Source organism: Notolepis coatsorum (genome assembly GCF_963971535.1).
Source record: "Notolepis coatsorum genome assembly, chromosome: 19".
Taxonomy (NCBI): Eukaryota; Metazoa; Chordata; class Actinopteri; order Aulopiformes; family Paralepididae; genus Notolepis; species Notolepis coatsorum.
The window spans coordinates 52,201,361-52,228,385 of NC_140183.1; the positions used below are offsets into that span (position 1 = coordinate 52,201,361).

The window sequence follows — 27,025 nt, forward strand, 5'->3', positions numbered from 1 at the left end:
GATCCGCTCAGAGACGTGGATATCTGAGGGAGGGAAGGAGAGGAAGAGTTGAGTATCGTCGGCATAACAGTGGTAGGAGAAGCCATGAGACGTGATAATGTTACCCAGTGATTTAGTGTAGAGGGAGAAGAGAAGGGGTCCTAAAACCGAGCCCTGGGGGACACCCGTCCGCAGGGGGCGGGTGGCCGACAGGGTCCCTCTCCATGACACTTGGTAGGAGCGGTCATTGAGGTATGATGACAACCATGTCAGCGCAGAGCCAGCCACTCCTTAGGTAACTTTGACCTGAGAAGTTCTTTATATCTGTTTACCATCATGAAACCTTGAGCAACAGAGCAATAGAGAATTACTGCCACATGCCTACAAATTAACAGGTTTTCAAATTCAACCTATAGCATACTCTGCCTCAAAGAGCAGATACCAGAATACACTACAATTATGGACGCAAGCACACACACACACTAACACCCACACACTTGTTTACCTTGATATATGGACAGTCATGCACTATAGCGCCACTGTCACAATTCCCATGGGTCCTCAGCAATACATCCACAAAAGTTGTGTGGATGAACGGTTCTCAAGATATGTGCGTCACAGACACAGATTTTGACAAGGTCCCCAAAATGAATGGAATTGAATTAGGAGCCTGACACCTGGAAGAATTAGTGTTGACAGTGAACAACAGGGACAGAAGTGGTCGCTAGCTTACTTGTAGATGCACAACATCTCTAGTTTAGTTCTACTAAAGTGAAATATCCTTTTAAATCAATAGTTTCAACCACCTCCTAAACTGTAAACATCACAATTTACACACGCACACGCACGCACACACACACGCACTGTACTTTGCTTGAAGTAAGTTGTAAATCTGTTATGTTCTGTTTCACTTCAGAGCTGCTTTCACCTTCCAATAGAAACCTGTCTCACCTGTTTTCTTTCTCTTCTTACTTCCCCACCCCCCTCTCTCTCTCCCTCCCTCCCTCTGTCTGACCCATCCTACTCCTAACTGGTGACTTGTCGTGACTAGCCGCAGGAAAGTTGCTCAATGTTAATGTTTGACAAGGAGGAAGAAAGGCCTTCACTGCCATTATCTGTATAGGTCATAGGCAACAGAGCGTTTCTCTTTCAGTTCTCGTTCTATTCAAAGAGCGCTCTGTCACTCAGGAGAGGAGATCTAGATTCAAGCCTGAAGGATAGTGCAGCTTTCTAAGAAACCATGGCGGGTAAGTAAATATCATTAAAATAATATGCGTCTATGGGAATGTGTACAGCTCTCTCTCTCTCTCTTTCTCTCTAGTTGTGACGATAGTGAGTAATTTTGAGCCTGCATAGAATGCTGTTGGTATCAAAACATGATCCTCTTCACTTGAATGTTAACTAGAGACTACACAAAGTACAAAGTAAATGCTGAGTGCTACATGTTTAATTGACATAGTTAATTTACATAATGTATGTTTTACTTTCTGAACAGGTAGGGTGAACTGATTTTCTTTAATCATAGACACATAATATCATATTGTCATAAAGCTGGGGAAAGGAGTGGACATGTCCTACAAATTTGTATTCATTCTCAACCCCTTGGGAGTCCAATATGCAGTTGTCTCGGTGTTCATAGAGTACCTATGAAGTAGTCGTCTGCAGGAGTCATCTCGATTTAACTGCTTTGCGTAGATTTCTCTTTGCACAGACAAGATTAGGCAGTAAAATGTCGTAATCTGTCGTTCAAAAAGATCCCCTCTCCATTACTTGATAACCTCGGTACTGTATCCCTCAGCAACGTATACCACCCAGCCTGTTGAAACAAGCATGCTCCTCTCTTCACATTATTCTCTAATGAGACAAGACAATGGCCGCGATTGGATCAGTGTTGTTTGAGTCTAACTCGCTGCTCTCATTTCTAAATGAATGTATGCTGTAATAAATGTTTATTGTAGAGGTGCTGGTGCTGATTGACTTCGAGGGCACCATGAAGGACGAGATGTGGGTGAAGACCGGGGACGTGGTGAAGAAGGTCACCAAGGCCAGCGAGGAGGGATGGCTGGAGGGAGAGCTGAGGGGGAAAAGAGGCATCTTCCCTGCCAACTTTGTCAAGGTCTGTCCAACCTGTTGTCCATGTTCCTGTTGGTTGTTAGTTTGTGTGAGTGTGTACTGTATGTGTGCGTGTGTGTGTTTGTGTCTGTATTTGTGTGTGTTTGCGTGCGTGCGTGCGTGTTTTATGTGTGTTTGCATGTGTGTGTGTGTGTGTCCATGTTTGTGTGCATGTGTGTTTGCATGCGTGTTTGTGAGTGTTTGTGCCCATGTTTGTGTGTGTCCGTGTTTGTGTGTGTTTGCGTGAGTGTTTGTGTGCATGTTTGTTTGTGTGTGTGTTTGCACGTGTGTTTGTGTCCATGTTTGTGTGTGCATGTTTGTGTGTGTGTCCATGTTTGTGTGTGTGCGTGTTTGTGTGTGTTTGCGTGGTGTGTGTGTGTGTGTATATGCCCATGTGTATGTCTACAGCGCTTTATGTCTGTCTTCCCTCCAGGAGGTGCCAGTCTATCTGATAGGCGAGAGCAAGAGGGAACCCAGAAGCCTCCGGAAGTGTAAGACGCTTTTTACAAACTCAGCATTTACTTTGTTTTACATTTTCTCCTCCTGCAAAGCAGAAGCTAGTCTGTCAAACATCAAATCTTGGTCCACGAAAAACCCACGTGTGTTTAGGCCTGCGGTCATGGAAATGCAGACATATTGTCAGCAAGACGGCATAACAAGCACTCCCTGCTCACTGTAAATATATATAGACCACATCCGTGCCACACCAAGCTTAATTATAATGCACAGAAATGGAGGATAAAAACAAAACACAGTCCCTTTGAGGGCTTAGATGTTCTGGAAAACATGAAGGAGCGTCAAATGCTTTGCAGTCTCAACCCCAGCCTGCTGAGACCCGCTCGCCTTCCCTCCTGTACACTTTGCCGTTTGTACTTTTGGTAACAACAGATATAAATGCTGCGTCCATCTTTTGATGTGGCTGGTGAAATGCTTTGTGTCTTCAGCCAGGATGATGAAACAGACGAGGAGGTGCGAGGTGGCCTTCGCCTACACACCCCTGAACGAGGATGAGCTGGAGCTGGCTGTCGGGGAGACGGTTCAGATCCTCCGAGAGGTAGACTGACCTTCTTTCATCACTGTTGCTGTTGGGGTGCCACTCGATTGGTTGAGAATTGACACTCCTTTTTTATGTATTTATTTATGTATTGCAAGAGTGAACAATAATAAACATCAATAAAATATATGTCAATGATATTATATTATATTATTTAATTTGATATGAAGGGATAAATACACTATATAATGATGAAATTAATTTTAAGGTGCTGAATAGTTTTTCTTTGCATTTAATTTATAAAGAATGCAATATTGTTTTTGTTCTGAACTGAGCAAACTGTAGACGTCATGAAAACCTCTGTGTATAGTAATGAAAATGGAACAGAAATGCTATAATATACCGTTTAAAAGCGACAACAATAACATTCTAAAAGGACCGTGTTTATTTCCTGTTGCAATGCTCGCTAATGCAGTTGACAAGCCACTGTTCCATAGCCACAGCATTCCAGTGAAGCCGTCTATATTACTGGGCAAATTCTTTCCAAGAGATACACAGAGCTGCCTCTATGCCTGTACGTCACAGCCTGCAAAACAGCTTTGCCACAAGTGCCTTATAACTGAAAATAACTTTATTTTAAATGTTTTACAACTGTACCAAATCTGGACATCTGCAACCAAAATTAGTTTGAAAGAAAATCAGTAACGTTGGATTGGGTGTATATACACTCAAATCACTAATAATAACCAAAAATTAAGTTGGTCTGAACATTTATGAATTATGCAGTGATGTAATTATCAGAAGAAGTAAACAGAGTGTCTTTTAAACCATACCTTCATCATCCTTTCCAGTGAAGAAACAGGGCTTCATAGACGCCGTGAAATAAAAATGTTAATAAGTAATATTTGGTTCTTATTTATAAAAGAGACTAAACAATATGGGGGACGTGGAATGTGTTCATGTTGACTCACAATTGACTTGTTGAATTGTTTCATCGAAATCTGCACAGCAGCAGCAGCAGAGTGGAGTCGACTGGATGACCTGTTCTCAAGACATGTGCGTCACAGACACACAGACAAAGAGATTTTGACAAGGTCCCCAAATTGCCTGACACCTGGGAGAACTAGTAGTGTTGACAGCGAGGAACAGGGACAGCAGTGGTCGCTAGCTTACCTGCAGATGCATAACATCTCTAGTTTAGTTCTACTAAAGTGAAATATCCTTTTAAATCAATAGTTTCAACCACCTCCTAAACTGTAAACATCACAATTCAACCACCTCCTAAACTGTAAACATCACTATTCAACCACCTCCTAAACTGTAAACGTCACTATTTACACACACACGCACGCACGCACGCACACACACACACACACACACACACACACACACACACACACACACACACACACACACACACACACACACACACACACACACACACACACACACACACACACACACACACACGGTATCTCCCCTACAGTATTTGGCTGTTCGACATGTTCCATGGACACATTCCAATGTTACTGATGCATGTGGACTGATCCAACTTGTTCCCACAGTGTCTCTGAATGGTCTGGCTATTTAGTAGCCAGATAACATCTTGATATTAGCATGTTGCGTGAACTTGTAATCTGTGTGATGATGTCTAATTTTCCAGCAGTCTGTTGGTACAGCTGTGAATTGTTTGTGTTGCAGTACAAGTATTTGGGGATGACTGTTGAAACACAAATAGCTCTGATAATGTAATCGCTCCAATCTCACATATTTTCTCTGTGCCTTCTCTGGCCCTCCCTTCTCCCGTCTGGCAGATCGAAGATGGATGGTGGATGGGAATGAAGAGCGGTAAAGTGGGAGCATTTCCGTCAAATTTCGTAAAAGAAGTCTTTGTCTCTCCTAAAGGTGAGAGACACTCGCCACCAAATGTCTGATGTTCTTTACCATTACATTCTTAGAATTATTGCTAAGATTGATGGAGCTGAGGAGAAATCATGGACTACTGTTTAACCTTTTACAGATGCAAGGCTTAACGAGGGCAAGGCGAGACCCAAACTCACAGATGCAGTATTCAGTAAGGAGGTGTGCAATGCAATGCAGGAACTGAATTTCCATTCTCAGGCTGCCAGAAGTCTTAAGCTCTGTCTTCTATTGATTCAATATATTTTGTTTTTGTTCAGACGAAGCAACCTCAAAGAACAACTGTGAGGAACAAAAATAAAAATGGTGAGTTCACAAGGCTCTTTTAAGGTGAAAATGTGCTCCCTTTAAAGTAAAGTTCCTTAATACTATTTAATCCCTTGAAAGGTTATAAACCCAACAATAAATGAGAAACCTTTCTAATCTGTTTTGACATGGATTCTATTTTCGGACTTACAGTACCTCATGTCCCACAAAGGACACATCATTGGCATGTGACAGGTGGAAATACCTGTTCCTTAGTGTGCCTGCACTGTAAACGCTTTGATTGACGTCATAGACCAGGAAGTCTTGTTATGATCAAGGGTTCACACAGCTTCTTTATCTCACTTAATCACACCCTCCTTGGATAACGTTTTGAGTCAGTGACACTGTGAATTACCGGTACTACCAGATTCCACAGTTGATCAGACAGACAGAGGTCACGTGATTAGGATACGTTAGTCATGACGCTATCGTGCTATATAAATAAAAGTCATTCATTCATTCATCGTAGAGACGTCCAACTCCAGTCACACATTTACTTTTACAACCTTGGTGTGCTACTTACTGTGTTTCTCTCATGTCTACTTACTGTGTTTCTCTCATGTCTACTTAGTGATGGAATGTTGCCTAGTCATGTTTGACTACACAGCCTGCACTGATGACGAGTTGGATCTCAAGAAAGGAGAAACTGTTACAATAATCAGCAAGGTTTGAGCCTTTATCACATTACGGAACAATGTTTTCCCAGATACATTCTCACAATGTTGTGCTTCTTGAAAAACTAAGAAGGAAAGCTGATCTGATATTTACTGGTAGCTTATTCTTGCAATAAATCACAGGAGTACTTCAAGGTACAGTAAGGGCATGTCTGTAACAAAAATATCCTCCCAACCACCCAACCTGTTGTATTACCTTATAGATTCAAGATTCAAGAGTTTATTCATCACATACATACCAGGGCATACAGTGAAATGCGGTTGGCCATGCCCGCTACGATTGTGCAAAAATATAATAGTAATAATAGTAAATAGTAATAAAATAAGTAGAATAGACATGATCAAATAGATTAGGTTAATAAATCACTTAAAGGCACTGGGTCCTATGTACACTACTATACAATATACAGTTTTTACTTCTATGTCCCTATGCTATACTTGCTGTTACTAACTATAATATGCAATAATCACAACAAGTTATTTTCTTAAAGTGTCCTTTTTCCCCTTCCAAAGTGTCCTTTTCTTGTGTGTTTAAAGTGACCTATGGTGCGTTTGTGTGTGAGTGAGTGCAGAATATTGTGTTGTGTGTGTGTTCATGTGTGCTTGTGTGTGGAGAGATCAGTGTTCAGTGTTCTGATGGCCTGAGGGAAGAAGCTCTGTTCTTGTTGCGCATGCGGAGGAGCTTGTCTGACCGCAGCAGCTTGAAAAGGCTGTTGTTGGGGTGGTGAGGGTCCTTCATTATTCTGCAGGCTCTGGATTTGCACCTCCTATTGTATAAGTCCTGCAGGGGTGGTAGTGCAGTACCCGTAGTACGCTCTGCTGAGCGCACCACTCTCTATAGGGCCTTCTTGTCCTGGGCCGCACTGTTTCCAAACCAGGCAGTGATGTTTCCAGTCAGAATGCTCTCTACAGCCCCGGAATAGAAGGAATGGAGTATCTTCCCTGATACTCTGAACTTCCTTCGTTATCTCAGGTGGTAGAGGCGCTCTTTCGCCTTTTTTACAGGGAATATGTGGCACAATACATGAGATACTGCAGCAAGATCAATTCAATTACTGCTGCTGTTGTCCCAATCATCTGGTACCAGTGGACACAACAAACATTTCTGAGATAACTTTGATCAGTATAAAAGACCACTGCAGGCCACAAACAAGTATGCTTCTCTTGACCCCTTGGTAACCCCTCTTAGACGTCAACTTCAGATTCCTACGGACAGCTTGGTGTCTTTGAGGTTCTAATTTGACCGTTTTTATCTCCTGAAGGAATCGGAGGACGACGGCTGGTGGGAGGGAGAGGTGGACGGACGCCAGGGTTTCTTCCCTGATAACTTCGTCATGGTGATACCACCGACAGACAGTCTGCAAGTGAGTGGGCCAGAGGCACGTCCTCGAGAACAGCCTCGCTGTATTCCTAATGAACGCACGCTTCCCCACATCCCAGTGTGAGGTTTGACTGTTCTACGAGAGCCGCCATGACGCCATGGATACGATATGATAAGATAAGATAAGATATTCCTTTATTGATCCCCTTGGGGAAATTCAGGCGTCATAGCAGCATGGGGGAGGTACAGGTACAGGTACGGGATGGTAATAGTAGAAGACATGAATATAGGCAATCAGATTATAGTACAGATAAAAATAAGCAGTGTAAACAATATAATTAACTCTGAATCTAAGCATATGAGAAACTAGGCAGTCTAATCAAATTATATATGCCTTAAGTTATCAGTTATATTTTTCGTTACAATAAATATGGTCAATAACACTTAGAATCTGTATATACTATGAGTAAGTAAAGTATATACAGTATACACAGGTGCAGTATACACAAGGTACCCTAACTGGCATGATATACATTATACGTTGTAGTCCATGCAGTTTTCGTGGTAATAGTCAGACACACTTAGTGATCAGACATTCCTAGTAGTTCTCGAGTTCTGCTGCCGTTAGTTCTCCGGCTGCTGGCAGCGGTCCCTGCCCACGGCTGTGGAGCCTGATGAAGGACTGGCCGAGGCGGTTAGTGGTGTGTCGGGGGTAATTGATATAGGTTATACATTTTTATTTAAAATGTTCTTTATTAAAGGGATCAAAACAGCCCCTTCATCCATAGTATGACTTCACTGTCCACTGGCAAATGTTTTCTTTTCTGACACGAGTCTCCTGTATTATAAAAAAAAAATATTATTACTTCTATAAAGGGCAGTGACTCAGTGATGTTTTCAACATCCTCTATTTCTGGTTTACTCACTGAAAATTCCCTCAGTGGAAAGAGTGCGAAGAATAGAGGTGTCTGTGAAGCACCAGGGAGAAATATCTACTGTACTTGCCAACTTACGCTTTGCTGTTTCTCCTCCTCTAGTTCATAACCACGGGCCCACTGCCGGCACGTCAAGGCACAACGAGACGCTCAGGTAAGAGCCCTGTGTACCACTTTCATCAGATACACTGATACAATAATGTCGATTTGTTATTTGACGCTATGCTTGTTTGTTAGTCTATGCAGAGTTTTGACTGAATTGGAGAGCAGGTTTGTCACTCGATGTAGACATTTTGACCGGAGAACTGGGGAGCTTTATCCAGCCATTGGCTTCTGTCTACGGCGGGTGTTTTTTTTTGTCTGGCTCAGAGTTGACAGTGCTGAGTATGTACTATGTTGGACTGTTGTTGTTTTAGCTGTGAGAGAAATTAGCCGCATCATGTTTGGTCGCATGCCACATGGCACGTGTGGTATGGGGAAGGCCAGAAATTATTTCTTGGTCAATGATTTGGTGAAAAGTTGCACATAAAATAGGCTTATACTGCATTGGTGAATTCAAAATGATTGCATTTATTTATGATATTTACAGCAACCGTGTAGGATGAAATAGTTAGAAAAGGACCACAACACTTCATTTTGGCTGTTTATTGGCTGTTCATGACAAAATAGTGGGCATCGTTACTGTGCACTATGGGTCAGATAACAGTAAGTAATAATGACATAATGTAAGACAATAATAAAATGCTTTCACACACACACACGTTTTTAGTTTCCTTTCATCACATAGCCTATAATAATTGCATTGGTGCTGCCTGTTTTGCAAACATTTCTTATTTAAGAGCTTTGAATGGGTACAAAGACGGCATGAAGAGAGCATATCAGGATGTCTGAATGCTGCTCTGTCGGCAGCATAGAGCAGGATGTGGTCTTCAGTGAAGCTTCATCCATAAACACTCGGGCGTCACAAAAAGCATACTCTTTTGTCTTTTTTGTTGTGAACCCTTTCACTACCACACTACAGAAGGTTAACCTTTCACTGCCACACTACAGAAGGTTAACCTTTCACTACCACACTACAGAAGGTTAACCCTTTCACTACCACACTACAGACGGTTAACCGTCTGTAGTGTGGCGGTTAACCGTCTGTAGTGTGGTTGTGAAAGGGTTAAACCTTTGTCGTGTGGCAGTGAAAGGGTTAACCTTCTGTATTGTCACAGTGAAAGGGTTAACCATTTGGTAGTGTGGTAGTGAAAGGGTTAAACACACTCCAATTCAGGTTGCACATTGCAGCTAAAAACCAGCTTGTTCCACAACTCGAAGATTCGGTTTTCTGACCAAAGAAAATCTCAGCCCAGCCTCTCGTCTTGTCCTTCCCCCACTCCATCGCTATAGTACTCCTACTCACTACTTACTATCTCTTGAAGGGTTACAGCATGTCACAGGAAGTCGGTTAAGGATGGAGGGGGGGTTGTCATGTGACCTGGTTCACAAGTCTTGGAGGAAGCCAGTGGGGAGGAGGGGGAGAAGAGTTCTGTCACAGAGATTTCTCACAAGCATAGAGTCCAAGCAGGAGCACTGTGTGGAGGGCTTGCTTGAGGGAGGTGATGTTGGATAATGCTCTGGCCAGACAAGGTAGGCAATCCTCTATTCTGATCCCTTCAGTATATCAGCACCGCGTCTGGCTTCATTGTTGTGCCATGCAAAGGTCCTGCTTTTTTCTTCTTCTCCTCTTAAGGAGTACACTTTATAGTGCTGCTTGGGCTCCACGGACGGGGGTGTTTGTGTTGACTTAGTGCGGTAGATTTGTGAGTTAGGTTCCTTAAATATCCTTGACTCACCCGTTTCAATAAATACTTGACTTGCATGTCTCGCTCAGAACGAGGTAGGGCAATTTCTCTCTGGCTATTCCTTGGGTTCACTGAGGCTTCATGATTTAAGGATCTATTCTTTCTCCGTGTGCGAGCCAAGGCCCTCTCCCAGAGGCTGTCACCCTCGGTGTAAAGCCAGAGTGACTGTCCCAGAGCCGCTTGTTGGAACCCATAGTAAGCGCCAGTCCTATTGGATACAGCTGTGTGACCTGGTCTGCTCCAATGACGTGCCGATCCTCCGCTTCCCATGTCTGGAATTCAGTAAAGTCGAGGGTCAGAAAACATGTTCACTGAACCACATTAAGGCATGATGCTTACAGGGTGAAGCCAAAGGAAGTATAGCATATAGTATATATATATGAATAGTAAGTAGACATTTTGTTTCTCACAAGTCATAACAAAAACAATACCGGTGTATAAGAGATCGAATTGCAACAGTGATATTTGCAGTAATGGGATATAAGAGATTGGTATTATATAACTCCATTGTTCACCCTGTGTAATGTGTGTGCCCAACACATACTATACAACCACAAAGAACCATAATGTAACCATATTTTCTATTTTATTTTAAAGCCCCAATCCAGAATGTTCTTTTTACCATCTTCATTTTGGGCATACTGTATGTTTGCTCTTGAGGAAAGAAATCCTACAATACCATCAGTGGTGGGTCAACCCGTTTGTTAATGTTTCAATTGAGGATTGGGCCTTTAAAGTACAAGCCTATTACTTACAAAGGGCATTGTAATTCCTCAGCATGTCATTTGTTCTCTCTCAGTGAAAGCAGAGGCTTCAGTAATGGAGAAAGTTGGCCCTGCAAAGACAAAAGGTACAGACACATCCGCCTTTCATTAAATCTATGGCTCCACTGGATCATAATCCTCATGACGAAATGATTATGTAGATTAACGGCAATGTGTTTTGCAGATGAAAAACCAGATGGTAAAGACCTGAGAACCAATCCTCCAATCAAAGTCAAGCTCCCACCTTTCAACAAACCCGGGCCGCCTCCAGTCAAGGACAAGCCAGTCAAAGTGTTACCCAAGTGAGTTAACACACCAAAATAACTCAGATTTTCAGTGTCATTACCATTTATCACCACTTCAAAGTCAACATGTATGCTGTTGTGAGGGATATGTTTCCTTAACCGACAGGGACAAGCAGGGCACTCATAGTTAAACTTTAGTAGGTATTCAGTTCCAAACTCTCTAATGAGAAAAGCAAAGGGTCTGTCGTAAATGTCAGGAACACGTTCTTCTCTTTCGACTGGCACCAGGAGCTGGGCCTTTGGTTAGAATGACTCTGGTTGGTGACATGGGTTGCCATGGTAGTCTGAATGCCAGGATGCCCAACCTTTAGTGGCGCAGTGGAAACTCCAGGATGAGTCAGATCGGGCCCAAACAGACGAGAGCAGCCCATTTCCTGTTTCCTGAGACAAACACACGTGCGCACACACACACACACACACACACACACACACACACACACACACACACACACACACACACACACACACACACACACACAGAGACATCCACATGCACACACACACACACGCACGCACACAAATAAGGCTGGGGAAATAAAAAATGGCTTGGGCAGCAGGGACAACTAATGGAGTTAACAGCTCTCTCCAAAGCAACATGTATGGAAGGACTTGTTGTGATGGATCATTCTCAATTCTCTTCAAGGGCTTCACCACCACATTTATTATGTATTGCCTTCATACGAGATCAAATTAATGCTGTGAGGTTTATGGAAGACTGGACGTTTTGGCGTATTTATTTTCTATGAACTGCGTTGACAGAAAACCTGAATGCCATTCTAAACTGAGACATACTGTAGGTCGAGGTTTCAAGCTGCAATGCCGTAGGGCGGCTAGGTGGTGCAGTGGGCAAGGTGCTCACCACCAATGCAGGAGACGCTGGGTTCGAGCCCAGCTCTCCGCATTGCTTCAGCTTGGCTGGTCGTTCATACTAATACATTTGGCAGTATTACGGGGTGGGAAGCTGATGGGTGGGGATCGGACGTTGTGGACAGCGACTCCTACAGGTCGGTTGGTGCGCCTGCGCAGTAGAATCAGGAAGCGACGGGGGCGGCGTGCCCTCCAAACGCAGACCCCCAACGCTGAAAGATCGCGCTGTGCAGGTGAAAAGATGCGACGGCTGCTACCTCGAGTACCGGAGGGGACTCGTGCAATGTATGGCTTCGTCCACATTACAGCCGGCTTGTGGGAGGCATGGCCTAACAGCGTTCGAGACAGGGGAGGGTAGAATTGGACGATACGAAATTGGGATGGGAGAAAAATAGAAAATGGGAGAAAAAGTAGATAAAAAAAAAAAGCTGCAATGCCGTGCACCTGCATGCATCAGCACAAAGAGTGCAGGAGAACCACATTCACAGCGACCGCAACTGTTTCCAAACGGAAAGCCACATCTGTTTTCATCAAATGAAGATATTAAAGGTCCCCTCCTCTCAAAAATGTGTTAACTCCTTTTGGAGGCATGACTTTGACTATACAGATTGTTATTTGTGCAGAACTTGTCACCAGAGTGCCCTTTTCACACTTCCACTGGAGCTTCCCTCTACTGCCACAGAATCTGAGCCGCCCGGCCTGTGTGACGCAACTAATCCTGCAAACCTATCATGGTCACTATTGCCCAGCTGGACACACTGTCATCCAGGAAATGCTAACTGCTAGAAGATTGTGTAATTAGCTAAGAAGTGTTGTTTGGGTGAAACTGAAATATCTGAAATGAAGAAATAATTTATTTAGAAAAAGTATTTTGCACTCATTACTACCTAGTACCTACCATACTAATATGTCTTTACTACTATGCACAATGCACACTGTAGCACTCAAGTTCAACACTGTTTGACGAACAATATCTCTTTTCTTAGTTGCCAGAGTTTTACTCTTCTTGTTGATGTAACGGAGGTACCGCGAGTATATCCACAGTCACTTCAAGTGTTGTGAAGTGACTGTGGCACGTAGCGGTACTGCAAGTAAACTCACTCCCCTACGTATATATACGTGGTAAACTCGGTTTTGCTTTTATTCCATTTTAATATCCTACTCAATGTCACAGAGCTGTATTTTGGCTGGAAAAGGCATATCAGGACTCCGAAAGTGCAGGACCGGCCAGATCCTGGTATTGGCGCTGTCTCGATAATGGAGTTTCCCCTGTTGCAGACCAGGTGTCACTTTTTTTCTGCTCCGGGTTAGCTTTTCTGTTAGGCTAAAGGTATGGCTTCACCAGATCGCCTGGAATACTTTTTGCGACGCCGAATTCAGTATGCAGTAAAGGAATATAGCATCAGCCAATGGCCATATCGATCTACCAGATGGCGATCAAATAACTGGGAAATTATTTTTGGAATCCAACCGGCCACAGGTAAGAGCGATTTGACGTAAATTTCAGTCTGATCGGGCCTTGTTTTCATAGCCATCCACCCGGTCAGCGTATGATGCTGCAATAATGAATGCCGTTATTGGTAATCAATAATCAGAAACGACTTCCCCTACCCCCCCCCCCCTTTCATGCATTCATGGTGGAACATGATACCGATCATATGCATTTAGATTTTTAATTCTAGCTTGTGTAGGGCCGAAACGCCAATCAATTTAACGTTATTAGCTTAGCGCCCTATAACTAGCTTTGCAGGAATTACCCCAGACCATTGCAGTATATAGTTCATATTCACGATGCTATAAAACTGGAACGTATTGATGACATTTTTTTCTTTATGGCATATTGAAGGGAAGGTTTATACTGTCAATTGACAATAGGGCTGCAACTAATGACTAATTTGGTAGTCGACTAATCTGCCGATTATTTTTTCGATTAGTCGACTAATCGAAATCCAATGTAAACAACAATATAATTATAATAATATAATAATATAATATAATTACCTACAGTATCTTTGTGAAAGTGGCTTCTCAGCTCTGGTCCAGCTGAAGACAGAGCAGAGGAACAGATTGGACATTGAGCATGACCTCAGAGTTGCTTGTCTACCATCACCCCAGACTTTGAGACTCTTGTCAGGACCAAACAACAACATCATAACATGATGATCCCATAGCAAATTAAAATAATGACTCATGAAACATTTGAATTTGGATCTTTAAGCCACTTTAAATGAAAATGTATTTGAAGAACAATACAGCAATCACTCATAACAAGATAAATAAATTAAATAATACAAATTAAAGTGGAAGTGTACTTTAAATAACTTTTGTTTGCTGTGTGTGAGAGGAGTCCGTGTGTGTGTGTATGTGTGTGTGTCTTACTCTGATCGCTGTGTGAGTGAGAGGAGTGTGTGTACTGTGTAATTTGTGTGTGTGTCTTACTCTGATCGCTGTGTGAGTGAGAGGTGTGTACTGTGTAATTTGTGTATGTGTGTGTGTCTTACTCTGATTGCTGTGTGTGAGTGAGAGGAGTGTGAATGTGTGTGTGTCTTACTCTGATCGCTGTGTGTGAGAGAGAGGAGTGTGTATGTGTGTGTGTCTTACTCTGATCGCTGTGTGTGAGTGAGAGGAGTGTGTATGTGTGTGTCTTACTCTGATCGCTGTGTGTGAGTGAGAGGAGTACGTGTGTAATGTATTGTGTGTCTAGTCTGATCATCATCTCCTGCAGGGGAACAATGTTTTCAATGTCCAAAATTTGCTATGGGATCATCATTTTATGATGTTGTCTGGAACCCTGAGAAGCCACTCTCACAAAGATAGGTAGTGCAAAAAAAAAAAAAAAAAAAATTTAATTACTAATCGACGCAACAATTTCTCGTCGACGATTTTTTATAATCGACGTCGTCGATTATGTCGACTAATCGTTGCAGCCCTAATTGACAATGACAATGGACACATAGCAATAATATAAAATATAGATTTAGCTCTACAAACAACCTCACGCACAGTGAAAACTTGTAATGAAAAGCTGGCCTCAAGCGGGCCTCATAGTCTAATCCCAATGGCCCCGAATGTGTTAAAAGGCATCCAGACACATTTGAATTCACCTCTTGGTAATGTGGTCTGCAATGTCGCCTGCAGCAGGGCATGTCAAATAAGACCGGTTTCACTGACTTGTTGTACACAACTTGTAAGTCGCTTTGGATAACATTTATAAAATAATAATTATAAATAATAATACAATTTAAATGGAAATGAATTTCTGGCGAACCGGTTAGGTGTAAGAACTTGCACGGGGGAGCCGTTCATAGATCCTTGCGTTCCTAATGAGGGCAACGTTTGATTGATTTGATTTGATTGAAGTTTATTTCAAATATGCAACAACAACAAACAAACATCAAGTATAGATATAGTCTTAACTCTTAAGCCGTTCAAATAATACATGTATATATTTTTTTTTATAAAAAACGAAACAAAAAACACAAAAGTCAAACTCAAATTTAAGTTGTTTAGTCATTTACTCTATAGCCATTTCTCTAGCCATTTTATATACATATATACAACTACATACCTATTATGCACATATATACATACATATACATACACATACATACTGCCAGTTATCAAACCCCTTCTTCATCTCTGTACCTCTGGAAAACCATTTGACTGTATTTTATTTGTAACTGTTTTATGTTTTGACATTGCTTTAACTCCACAATCAGAACATTCCATAATTGTATTCTGCAAATTGAGATACAAAGACTTTTCATGGTCGTTCGGAAACTGTATCTTTTCAAATGTTCCCCTTAAATTGTAACCCCCCCATCTTGCACGTTGAACAATCTTTGAATATTTCTTGGGGGTTTATTATTTTTTGCTTTGTACATTATTTGTGCGGTTTGATACATTACAATATCATACATTTGAATCATTTTGACTGTAAGAATAGTGAATGAGTATGTTCCAGATATCCAACCTTGTGAATGATGCGCACAGCTCTTTTCTGTAGGATGTTTAATGGGTGTAATGAGCATTTATAATTATTTCCCCAGACTTCAACGCAGTAAGTTAAATATGGTGAAACTAGTGAACAGTAGAGAATGTGAAGTGATTTGTGATCCAGGACCTGCTTTGCTTTGTTTATTACTGAAATGCTCCTTACCAATTTGGTTTGAATATGTTTAATATGTGATTTCCAATGATTTCTTTCGTCAATCGTGACACCAAGACATTTTATTTCAGACACTCTTTCAATATCCACCCCATCTATTTTTATCTGTACACATTATATCTTTCCTACAATTTCCAAACAGCATTATTTTGGTCTTGGATAAATTTAATGACAATTTGTTGAAATCAAACCACATTTTAAGTTTAAGTTATTCTATTCTATTCTATTCTATTCTTTTCAACAGGACAAATGGTGAAGCTCCTGTGGTACCAAAGCGTCCAGAGGACAAGGACTCTGACCAGTTTGACGCATTGGACGTGTCCCCAGAGAAACTGCTTCACCCCACAGCGAACAGAGCAAAACCCCCACAGAGGAGACCTCCGTCCGGCCTGGTTATAGTACCACAGGTATGTTTACCATGGATGCACCGATACCACTTATTAACGTGATACCACGCTGATAACCATTCCAAGTCCTAAACTGAAGCTATTTGCCGTTGCTGAGTGCTGAACCAATCCATTACTTTAACTGAACAGTATAGACTTTAGAACATTAGTTTGGAGTCATTGGACAAGACTGAGATAAGATCTGTTTTTCTCCTTCAGAGAAACTTTGTTATAATGACACGTTACGAATCTTGGTATCAGCTTTTAGAATTAGGGAAATTTTCCGATACCAGTACCTTCTTCCAGCCTGGTATTGGCTCCATATCCAGTACCGGTGCCTGTATCGGGTTTGATGTACCAAGGATGTACCAAGGAAGTTGTGAAGGTGAATATGCCTGAGCTTAAGAGCTTAGCTGTGTGTAGTGATTTTATTTTTTATTAAGGATCCCCATTAGCTGGTGCCATAGCAACCAGCTAGTCTTCCTGGGGTCCACACAAAAAAAACATACAAAAACAATTATTGTTGCAAAACAAAATTATTAAATGTCAGTACTCAACACACAATGCATAATGAAGCTAACAAATAAGATAGCTAAAATTACATGTGAGCAAAGAAACAGAAAACAAAAACCAAAATACAATTTAAGATTATTTTTAAAAGTTAATTTACTGTAAATTCAGCAGAGGCTTTGAGGCAGGTTATTCCAAAGAGTCAATGATCTAAAAATAAAATATCTCCTTAAAGCGTGGGTTTTTCAAGAATCAAGAGGTTTATTTGTCACATACATACCAGGGCATACAGTGAAATGCGAGTGGTCTTGTCCGCATTGATTGTGCAAAATACAATAATAAAATAGAAAAGTGTGGGTTTTTGGACCTGGTAATTCAAGCTGCCCATTACTGGAACCTCTAGTGTAATGATCATGCACAGTATTACTATAAACAATCTGTTTATGTAGTGGAGCCAACACAGACATGGTTCCTGAGGCTGCATGTGGCATAAGCCACGATGTCTATTATAATGACAATAAATACTATGACAATTACCATGATGATCTATTACTGTATAGAGATCTACTGCATTTTTATATAATTATATAATCCAACCAAGGCATTTCAAGAACCACTATGAACCATCTGAGCCACAGGCAACCACAGGGAGGCAGTGCTAGTCAAAATGTATTGCAAATAATAACCTTCACAACCACAGCACGAATAATAAGGCAACTTCCTTGTTTATCTTGTAAGAAACCAACCCATACTGCCTGCCCAGAGGATGTATAGTCTCACATAAGGATGTCAGACATCAGTACTCACATTTGGGTCTTGCAGTGACAGATTCCTGGCCTCCTTACATTACACTCCCCAGGCTGTTCCTGGAAGAGTGTGGTTAGTCAGAGTGGTGTCTCTTCTCGACTCATCCTCTGTGATAGCCCAGAGACAGGCCCGTTTGACACGTTGGCCTGGTTGACATGGACAGTTTGCGGGGGCACAGTGTGAGTAGGATGACATCATTAATGTCATGACGGATGCTAATCCCGCAGGCTCAGAGTGCCACCGACCAGACGGATGTGGAGTCATCGCCCAAAATGCCCCCGGGAGAGAAGTCGCCTGGATTGCCAAAGGTTTGTGTTATTATGATGTTCAGGATATCACTACATGTGAAATGCAGTGTTATTATGATGTTCAGAATATAACTACATGTGAAATGCAGTGTTATTATGATGTTCAAAATACAGTGGTGGAAGTATTTTTACTCAAGTACTGTACTCAAGTAAAGTTCCGAGCTACTTGTACTTTACGTGAGTATTTTCATTTTAGGGAACTTTATTTTATTATTATTATTATTTTATATTTTTATACTTTTTACTTTTACTCCACTACATTTCAAAGGAAATATTGTACTTTTTCCTCCACTACATTTATCTCAACCCATCAGTTACTAGTTATTTTGAAGAAAAAGATTTTGCATAGAAAACATGGTAAAATAGATGAAGATTATATACTTTCATATTTGAAGCCTGTCAACTTCAAGAGGAGATAATCAGAGCAGCATAACTGGACCACCACATACCACTTTAACATAACCTTTAATCAGAGCAGCATAACTGCCTAATTTTGATATACTGAACATTGAGGTTTATACTTCTAAATTAGAAAAATATCTGATAGCAGGGTAGGGTAGTCAACTTCTTTAGTTTGCAAGAGCCAGTGCTTGTGTTGTCCGAGTGTAAGAATGACTGAACATTTGGAAATGGGACCCTTTAAAATGGTCATATCACATCACACAGTATGGTATAGAATGGTACCTTCTAAGTTACTGTTGGTTCCATCAGGTTCCATCACACAACTGCTTGTGATAATATCTTAATTTTTATTCAAAAACTCTCATAGACGCGAAGATAAATTGACCACATTCACACGGCGGCCATTTTGCATGCTCAGGTTGGGATTCCTTTCCATCCGATCCACACTTTGGAACAGAAATGGAGCATGACATAAGAGCAAAATGGCCACAGTGTGAATAATGGTCAATGGCCTCACACAAAGCATGTTGCCGCAAGGGCTAACTCTGAGTGAAGGATACAGTACCTTATACAGTATATCACTATATAGTGAGTGAGTGAGTGATACAGTATCTTATACAGTATATCACTATATAGTGAGTGAGTGAGTGATACAGTACCTTATACAGTATATCACTATATAGTGAGTGAGTGAGTGAGTGATACAGTATCTTATACAGTATATCACTATATAGTGAGTGAGTGAGTGATACAGTACCTTATACAGTATATCACTATGAGTGAGTGAGTGAGTGATACAGTATCTTATACAGTATATCACTATATAGTGAGTGAGTGAGTGATACAGTACCTTATACAGTATATCACTATATAGTGAGTGAGTGAGTGATACAGTATCTTATACAGTATATCACTATATAGTGAGTGAGTGAGTGATACAGTATCTTATACAGTATATCACTATATAGTGAGTGAGTGAGTGATACAGTATCTTATACAGTATATCACTATATAGTGAGTGAGTGAGTGATACAGTATCTTATACAGTATATCACTATATAGTGAGTGAGTGAGTGATACAGTATCTTATACAGTATATCACTATATAGTGAGTGAGTGAGTGATACAGTACCTTATACAGTATATCACTATATAGTGAGTGAGTGAGTGATACAGTACCTTATACAGTATATCACTATATAGTGAGTGAGTGAGTGATACAGTATCTTATACAGTATATCACTATATAGTGAGTGAGTGAGTGAGTGATACAGTACCTTATACAGTATATCACTATATAGTGAGTGAGTGAGTGATACAGTATCTTATACAGTATATCACTATATAGTGAGTGAGTGAGTGATACAGTACCTTATACAGTATATCACTATATAGTGAGTGAGTGAGTGATACAGTACCTTATACAGTATATCACTATATAGTGAGTGAGTGAGTGATACAGTATCTTATACAGTATATCACTATATAGTGAGTGAGTGAGTGAGTGATACAGTATCTTATACAGTATATCACTATATAGTGAGTGAGTGAGTGATACAGTATCTTATACAGTATATCACTATATAGTGAGTGAGTGAGTGATACAGTACCTTATACAGTATATCACTATATAGTGAGTGAGTGAGTGATACAGTATCTTATACAGTATATCACTATATAGTGAGTGAGTGAGTGAGTGATACAGTATCTTATACAGTATATCACTATATAGTGAGTGAGTGAGTGATACAGTATCTTATACAGTATATCACTATATAGTGAGTGAGTGAGTGATACAGTACCTTATACAGTATATCACTATATAGTGAGTGAGTGAGTGATACAGTATCTTATACAGTATATCACTATATAGTGAGTGAGTGATACAGTATCTTATACAGTATATCACTATATAGTGAGTGAGTGAGTGATACAGTATCTTATACAGTATATCACTATATAGTGAGTGAGTGATACAGTATCTTATACAGTATATCACTATATAGTGAGTGAGTGAGTGAGTGATACAGTATCTTATACAGTATATCACTATATAGTGAGTGAGTGAGTGAGTGATACAGTACCTTATACAGTATATCACTATGAGTGAGTGAGTGAGTGATACAGTATCGTATACAGTATATCACTATATAGTGAGTGAGTGAGTGAGTGATACAGTACCTTATACAGTATATCACTATATAGTGAGTGAGTGAGTGATACAGTACCTTATACAGTATATCACTATATAGTGAGTGAGTGAGTGAGTGATACAGTACCTTATACAGTATATCACTATATAGTGAGTGAGTGAGTGAGTGATACAGTATCTTATACAGTATATCACTATATAGTGAGTGAGTGATACAGTATCTTATACAGTATATCACTATATAGTGAGTGAGTGAGTGATACAGTATCTTATACAGTATATCACTATATAGTGAGTGAGTGAGTGAGTGATACAGTACCTTATACAGTATATCACTATATAGTGAGTGAGTGAGTGAGTGATACAGTATCTTATACAGTATATCACTATATAGTGAGTGAGTGAGTGAGTGATACAGTACCTTATACAGTATATCACTATATAGTGAGTGAGTGAGTGAGTGATACAGTATCTTATACAGTATATCACTATATAGTGAGTGAGTGAGTGAGTGATACAGTATCTTATACAGTATATCACTATGAGTGAGTGAGTGAGTGAGTGATACAGTACCTTATACAGTATATCACTATATAGTGAGTGAGTGAGTGATACAGTATCTTATACAGTATATCACTATATAGTGAGTGAGTGATACAGTATCTTATACAGTATATCACTATATAGTGAGTGAGTGAGTGATACAGTATCTTATACAGTATATCACTATATAGTGAGTGAGTGAGTGAGTGATACAGTACCTTATACAGTATATCACTATATAGTGAGTGAGTGAGTGAGTGATACAGTATCTTATACAGTATATCACTATATAGTGAGTGAGTGAGTGAGTGATACAGTATCTTATACAGTATATCACTATGAGTGAGTGAGTGAGTGAGTGATACAGTACCTTATACAGTATATCACTATGAGTGAGTGAGTGAGTGAGTGATACAGTACCTTATACAGTATATCACTATATAGTGAGTGAGTGAGTGATACAGTATCTTATACAGTATATCACTATATAGTGAGTGAGTGAGTGAGTGAGTGATACAGTATCTTATACAGTATATCACTATATAGTGAGTGAGTGAGTGAGTGATACAGTATCTTATACAGTATATCACTATATAGTGAGTGAGTGAGTGATACAGTATCTTATACAGTATATCACTATGAGTGAGTGAGTGAGTGATACAGTATCTTATACAGTATATCACTATATAGTGAGTGAGTGAGTGATACAGTACCTTATACAGTATATCACTATATAGTGAGTGAGTGAGTGATACAGTATCTTATACAGTATATCACTATATAGTGAGTGAGTGAGTGAGTGATACAGTATCTTATACAGTATATCACTATATAGTGAGTGAGTGAGTGATACAGTATCTTATACAGTATATCACTATATAGTGAGTGAGTGAGTGAGTGATACAGTATCTTATACAGTATATCACTATATAGTGAGTGAGTGAGTGAGTGATACAGTATCTTATACAGTATATCACTATATAGTGAGTGAGTGAGTGATACAGTGTCTTATACAGTATATCACTATATAGTGAGTGAGTGAGTGATACAGTATCTTATACAGTATATCACTATATAGTGAGTGAGTGAGTGATACAGTATCTTATACAGTATATCACTATGAGTGAGTGAGTGAGTGATACAGTATCTTATACAGTATATCACTATATAGTGAGTGAGTGAGTGAGTGATACAGTATCTTATACAGTATATCACTATATAGTGAGTGAGTGAGTGAGTGATACAGTATCTTATACAGTATATCACTATGAGTGAGTGAGTGAGTGAGTGATACAGTATCTTATACAGTATATCACTATATAGTGAGTGAGTGAGTGAGTGATACAGTATCTTATACAGTATATCACTATATAGTGAGTGAGTGAGTGAGTGATACAGTGTCTTATACAGTATATCACTATGAGTGAGTGAGTGAGTGATACAGTATCTTATACAGTATATCACTATGAGTGAGTGAGTGAGTGATACAGTATCTTATACAGTATATCACTATGAGTGAGTGAGTGAGTGATACAGTATCTTATACAGTATATCACTATATAGTGAGTGAGTGAGTGAGTGATACAGTATCTTATACAGTATATCACTATATAGTGAGTGAGTGAGTGAGTGATACAGTATCTTATACAGTATATCACTATGAGTGAGTGAGTGAGTAGTTAAAGTATATAGTCTAAGCATCTGATACTCAAAAATCCATCAGGGTTTAAAAGCTTTTATTAGAATGGCTACACCACAAATTAAAAGCAGAACAATGTGTGTCAACAAACTAGCAGGTCTTCATAACATGCCTTCATAAGGACTTTATAACATATGCCTTCATAAGGTCTTCATAGCAGACTAACATGATGTGTCTGAATCAAGATTGTTTATTTAGTCAAGAACACCTGTCTGATTATCACTGACCCAAGCAATGCCTCTACCTTTGTATTGAATGAAGGCTTGTATATACGCTATCAAAGTTGATACAATGTTTTTTTTTTTTGATAAATGACTAATATTCAAAATCATTTTAGGAATAGGAATATGCCTTTATTTGTTGTACAACTAAATGTAGTGTGATCCTTCAGTGGTACATACAATAGCCTATAGATAAAAACACCAGCAACAATCAACATGCACACCAGCATATTCGATTATTGCACTTAGCCAGGAGATTGCACAGGATATTATTGCACACACACATGCAGCATAGTCAACTCACACACATAACGCACATAAAGTATAAACAAGTATGAGTATAAAAATATGAATAATAGTCTCTGTATATTGCACTAGTCATATGGCCAGAGTGCAGCAGTATATTATTGCACTTAGCCAGGATATTATTACACGGATATCATTATTGCGAAGTTTCAGAAGCCTGGAAGTGCACGTCTTAATAGACCTATAGTGCCTCCCAGAAGGCAGCAAAGTGAAGAAAGTGGTTGCCTGGGTGATATGATATAGTTATGATCATTATCAAGATTATATTATGAACCCTTTAAAATAATGTGAACCAGTGAGGACAGATAGCTTGCTTGGAAGTAGAACATTTCCAATGTGTGTTTTTTTTGGCCCACAACAGAATCGGAATCAAAATCAGCTTTATTGTCATTTCCCTATTCTGTTACAGCTTCGAGGAGTGAAATGTCCCTCAGCAGCATCAACATAAGTTGTACAAAAAAGAAGCAATGAAAAAGTGTAAAGATTAAAAAGATTTAAAGATTTTGTATAGATTAATTTACTATACAATAGTCACAATGTAGTAGTCACAGTGTGGGTGTGGTGGGTGCAAAGAGGCAGGATAATTAGTGATAAAGCAGCCCTTGCACCTTTAACAAACACTGCATGGGTGTAGTGTGTGCAAAACAGTAGTGTGTGCAAATCAGTAGCAGAGACAGCGATACGATAGCACTGTATTACTCCAGTCACAAGTCGATAGCCGGCCTCTAGTGTTATTTGTTCATAAGTCTGACAGCCTGGGGGAAAAACTGTCTCTGGTCTGCTGGTCTGGACCTTGCGGCTGCGGACGACAACAGCTGAAGCAGTTTGTGGTTGGGGTGGCTGGGGTCCTTAATAATCCTTCAGGCTTTACTGACACACCGACCATATCTTGGATGGAGGGGAGCTGACAACCACAGATGTTCTGGGCTGTTCACACGGCCCTCTGCAAGATTACTTGTACATAGAGGTAAGACTGATGAAACTTGACAAGTTCTACTAAAGTGAAATATCCCTTTAAATCATTGCAGGTTACAGAAACTCTCCCGCCGACACCTTCTAAACCCGAGCTTCTGCCCAAGACCCCTCCGCCTGCTCGGCCAGCAGCACGACCCAAAGTCATGGTGGATGCTAAGGCGCTGAACCACAAAGACGAGGCTTCTCTGGAGAGCCTGCAGGCTGAGATTAAGGACCTGAGGCTGGCCCTGGAACTCCTTCAGACACGACAAGAGTGAGTAGCGCTTATCTCCGAAAGGGAGGATACTTTATACCTGAGTTAGTTCCGTTTCAAAGTTGTTTATCTGAAAATAGGCCGATGCCACCCCATAACCCCACGTAACCTCCGTAGCCGTCGCTCCTTTCTTGTCCCTTCTGTTCAGGCGAGACATGCAGGAAGTGAAGGAGGAATTGAAAGAGGAGAGAAACAAACGAATGGCATTGCAGGTCAGTGAAGTGTGTTTTGTAATCTGTCTGCATTGACACAACACTCCATCATCCTGGCACGGCAGAGCGACCCGGACCAGGGGTGCGGTGGAGGGTGAACACCACGTAAACCATTTGATTTGTGAAATGGTGTTGAATGAATTCAACTTTAGGGTTGAAATTAATAGTACATATTATAGTAAATAGCACTGGATTGGTGAATGTTACATAAAAAATATTAGATTAGATTAGATAAAAAATGTATTGTCATTATACAGCACAAGTACAGTACAACGAAAATAAGTTTGGCAAATGTAACAGTAAAGTGCAATAGTAATATACAATGTACAGGTTATTAAACTGGGTCCAAAATATACGAATGAGTACTACTGAGTGTAGTGCTAATCAGATATACGGTATGTACAGAGTTGTAGTATAATATGTACAGTGATATCATATCACTGTGATATAATAATATAGGTATAAAGACAGTATGGTAGTAGTCATACTGGCCAGCAGCGTAACTAGTAAGAGTGGGATATGTACAGATATAGTATCTACAGATATGTAAAAGGACTATGTGCAGGTAAGTACAGACAGGTGTGGATAGAAATATATGTGGTGAGAATAAATATATATATATGGTATACACAGCATTATTGTTATTGTGCATGCTATCATAGCTATGGGCTATATGCAGGTGTATAAGTAAGTACATAGAGGGGTTTTATGCAGGTATATTCAGATCCATATTCAATATATATATATATATATATATATATATATATATATATATATATATATATATATATATATATATGCTGTAAATATAAAAATATAAATGTAATGTTACATAAAAATATGGTCTTTCAATAAAACAAAATGTATGTTACTGTGTTAAACGACTGGGGACCACTGATGAAGAGTCTGTAGCTCAATCAACAACGTGTCCTTCTTTTTACTACAGGACGAGGTACAGGATCTAAGGATGAAGCATTAATCCCAACCGACACACACTGTGACCGGGCTGCTTGTCCGAGAGACTATGCCAAAGGCCTTAGACTGCAAGCAGACACGACGAGAATATGATCCTGACGTGATGTGCAGAGGGAGAGAGACAAGCGACTACTCCCTTCATAAACACACAATAGCAAAGAGGGCACTGGACCGAGCTAATCTTCCAGGGGGTGAGGCTAATCCTCCAAAAGACTTTTAGGTAAAATAACCTTGGATTATTTTGTACCGATACTGTTGTACATAACTTTTGGAAGTCATAATATTGGGGATAGGTGGGTTATTTGTTATTTCTTTTTGTTCTTTTTTTCATATAATGTATTGTCATGCAGTGTTTATTTTGTCTAGTTATTTCTATTGCTTATGGGGTGGATACAAGATGCATTTTGTGTTTGTGGACCAAGAGCAGACGATGTCTATGTATATAATATATGAACGTGTACACAGCAAGAAATATGTTCAAATATTTAAATATACTGTCTTTTTGTTACAGTACCTACAGTATATGTTGAAATGTTGCCTAATAGCTGACTGCCAATAAATCTTGCCTAGCCCTAGGTGGTTAGAGATTAACTGCAATGATGCATTAATCCATTGGGGGGCACTGCAGCTCTACTCTTTTACACCGAAGATGCCATGTGATTCATTGATTGATTGAAAACTTTAAACGGATGGCAGAATGGGTACAATACAGTACGGCTCAATACACACAATTGTTAACGGGATGCAGACCAGAGAAAGACTTTCGTCTTGTTGACATCTGGGTCCCCCATTTTCAATTCATAATATCATCTATAGACAGTGGTGCAGTCGTAATATGGGAACTGCCCAGACGCCACGTGCACGCGCGCTCCCGCGCACGCGCATACATGTTCCCTCGCTTGCGCACAGAACAGATGATTATTATGCATAACAATGTTTTAAATGTAATTGTAGTTACAATTTCTTTAATTGAATTGACTTAAACTAGAAAAGTAAATACAAACTAAATTAACACTTTGACTGCCAGGGGGCGTCTTTAGACGTCTTTGCTGGCCATGCTAAAGTTGCCGGGGGACGCTGTACG

The 27,025-nt window shown here is 40.1% G+C and overlaps 1 protein-coding gene across 1 annotated transcript; it reads left to right on the forward strand.

Annotated features, from left to right (window-relative positions):
* Window positions 1-1,019: 1,019 nt before the first annotated feature.
* On the forward strand, window positions 1,020-26,538 carry sh3d21 (SH3 domain containing 21). The gene is made up of 17 exons (XM_084335990.1): window positions 1,020-1,226; window positions 1,938-2,095; window positions 2,525-2,582; window positions 3,036-3,145; window positions 4,900-4,990; window positions 5,106-5,167; window positions 5,266-5,311; window positions 5,883-5,977; window positions 7,248-7,349; window positions 8,344-8,395; window positions 10,888-10,938; window positions 11,037-11,154; window positions 16,437-16,599; window positions 18,123-18,203; window positions 24,555-24,754; window positions 24,903-24,966; window positions 25,913-26,538. The coding sequence occupies exons 1-17, from the start codon at window positions 1,220-1,222 to the stop codon at window positions 25,943-25,945; spliced, it is 1,491 nt and encodes a 496-aa protein (XP_084192116.1). The 5' UTR covers window positions 1,020-1,219; the 3' UTR covers window positions 25,946-26,538.
* The last annotated feature ends 487 nt before the right edge of the window (window positions 26,539-27,025 follow it).

Bases quoted from the DNA above. Each gene is read 5' to 3' on its own strand.
- sh3d21 (XM_084335990.1), top strand. The intron at 10,939-11,036 runs GTACAGACACAT...TGTGTTTTGCAG, and splicing joins TGGCCCTGCAAAGACAAAAG to ATGAAAAACCAGATGGTAAA. The intron at 11,155-16,436 runs GTGAGTTAACAC...TCTTTTCAACAG, and splicing joins CCAGTCAAAGTGTTACCCAA to GACAAATGGTGAAGCTCCTG.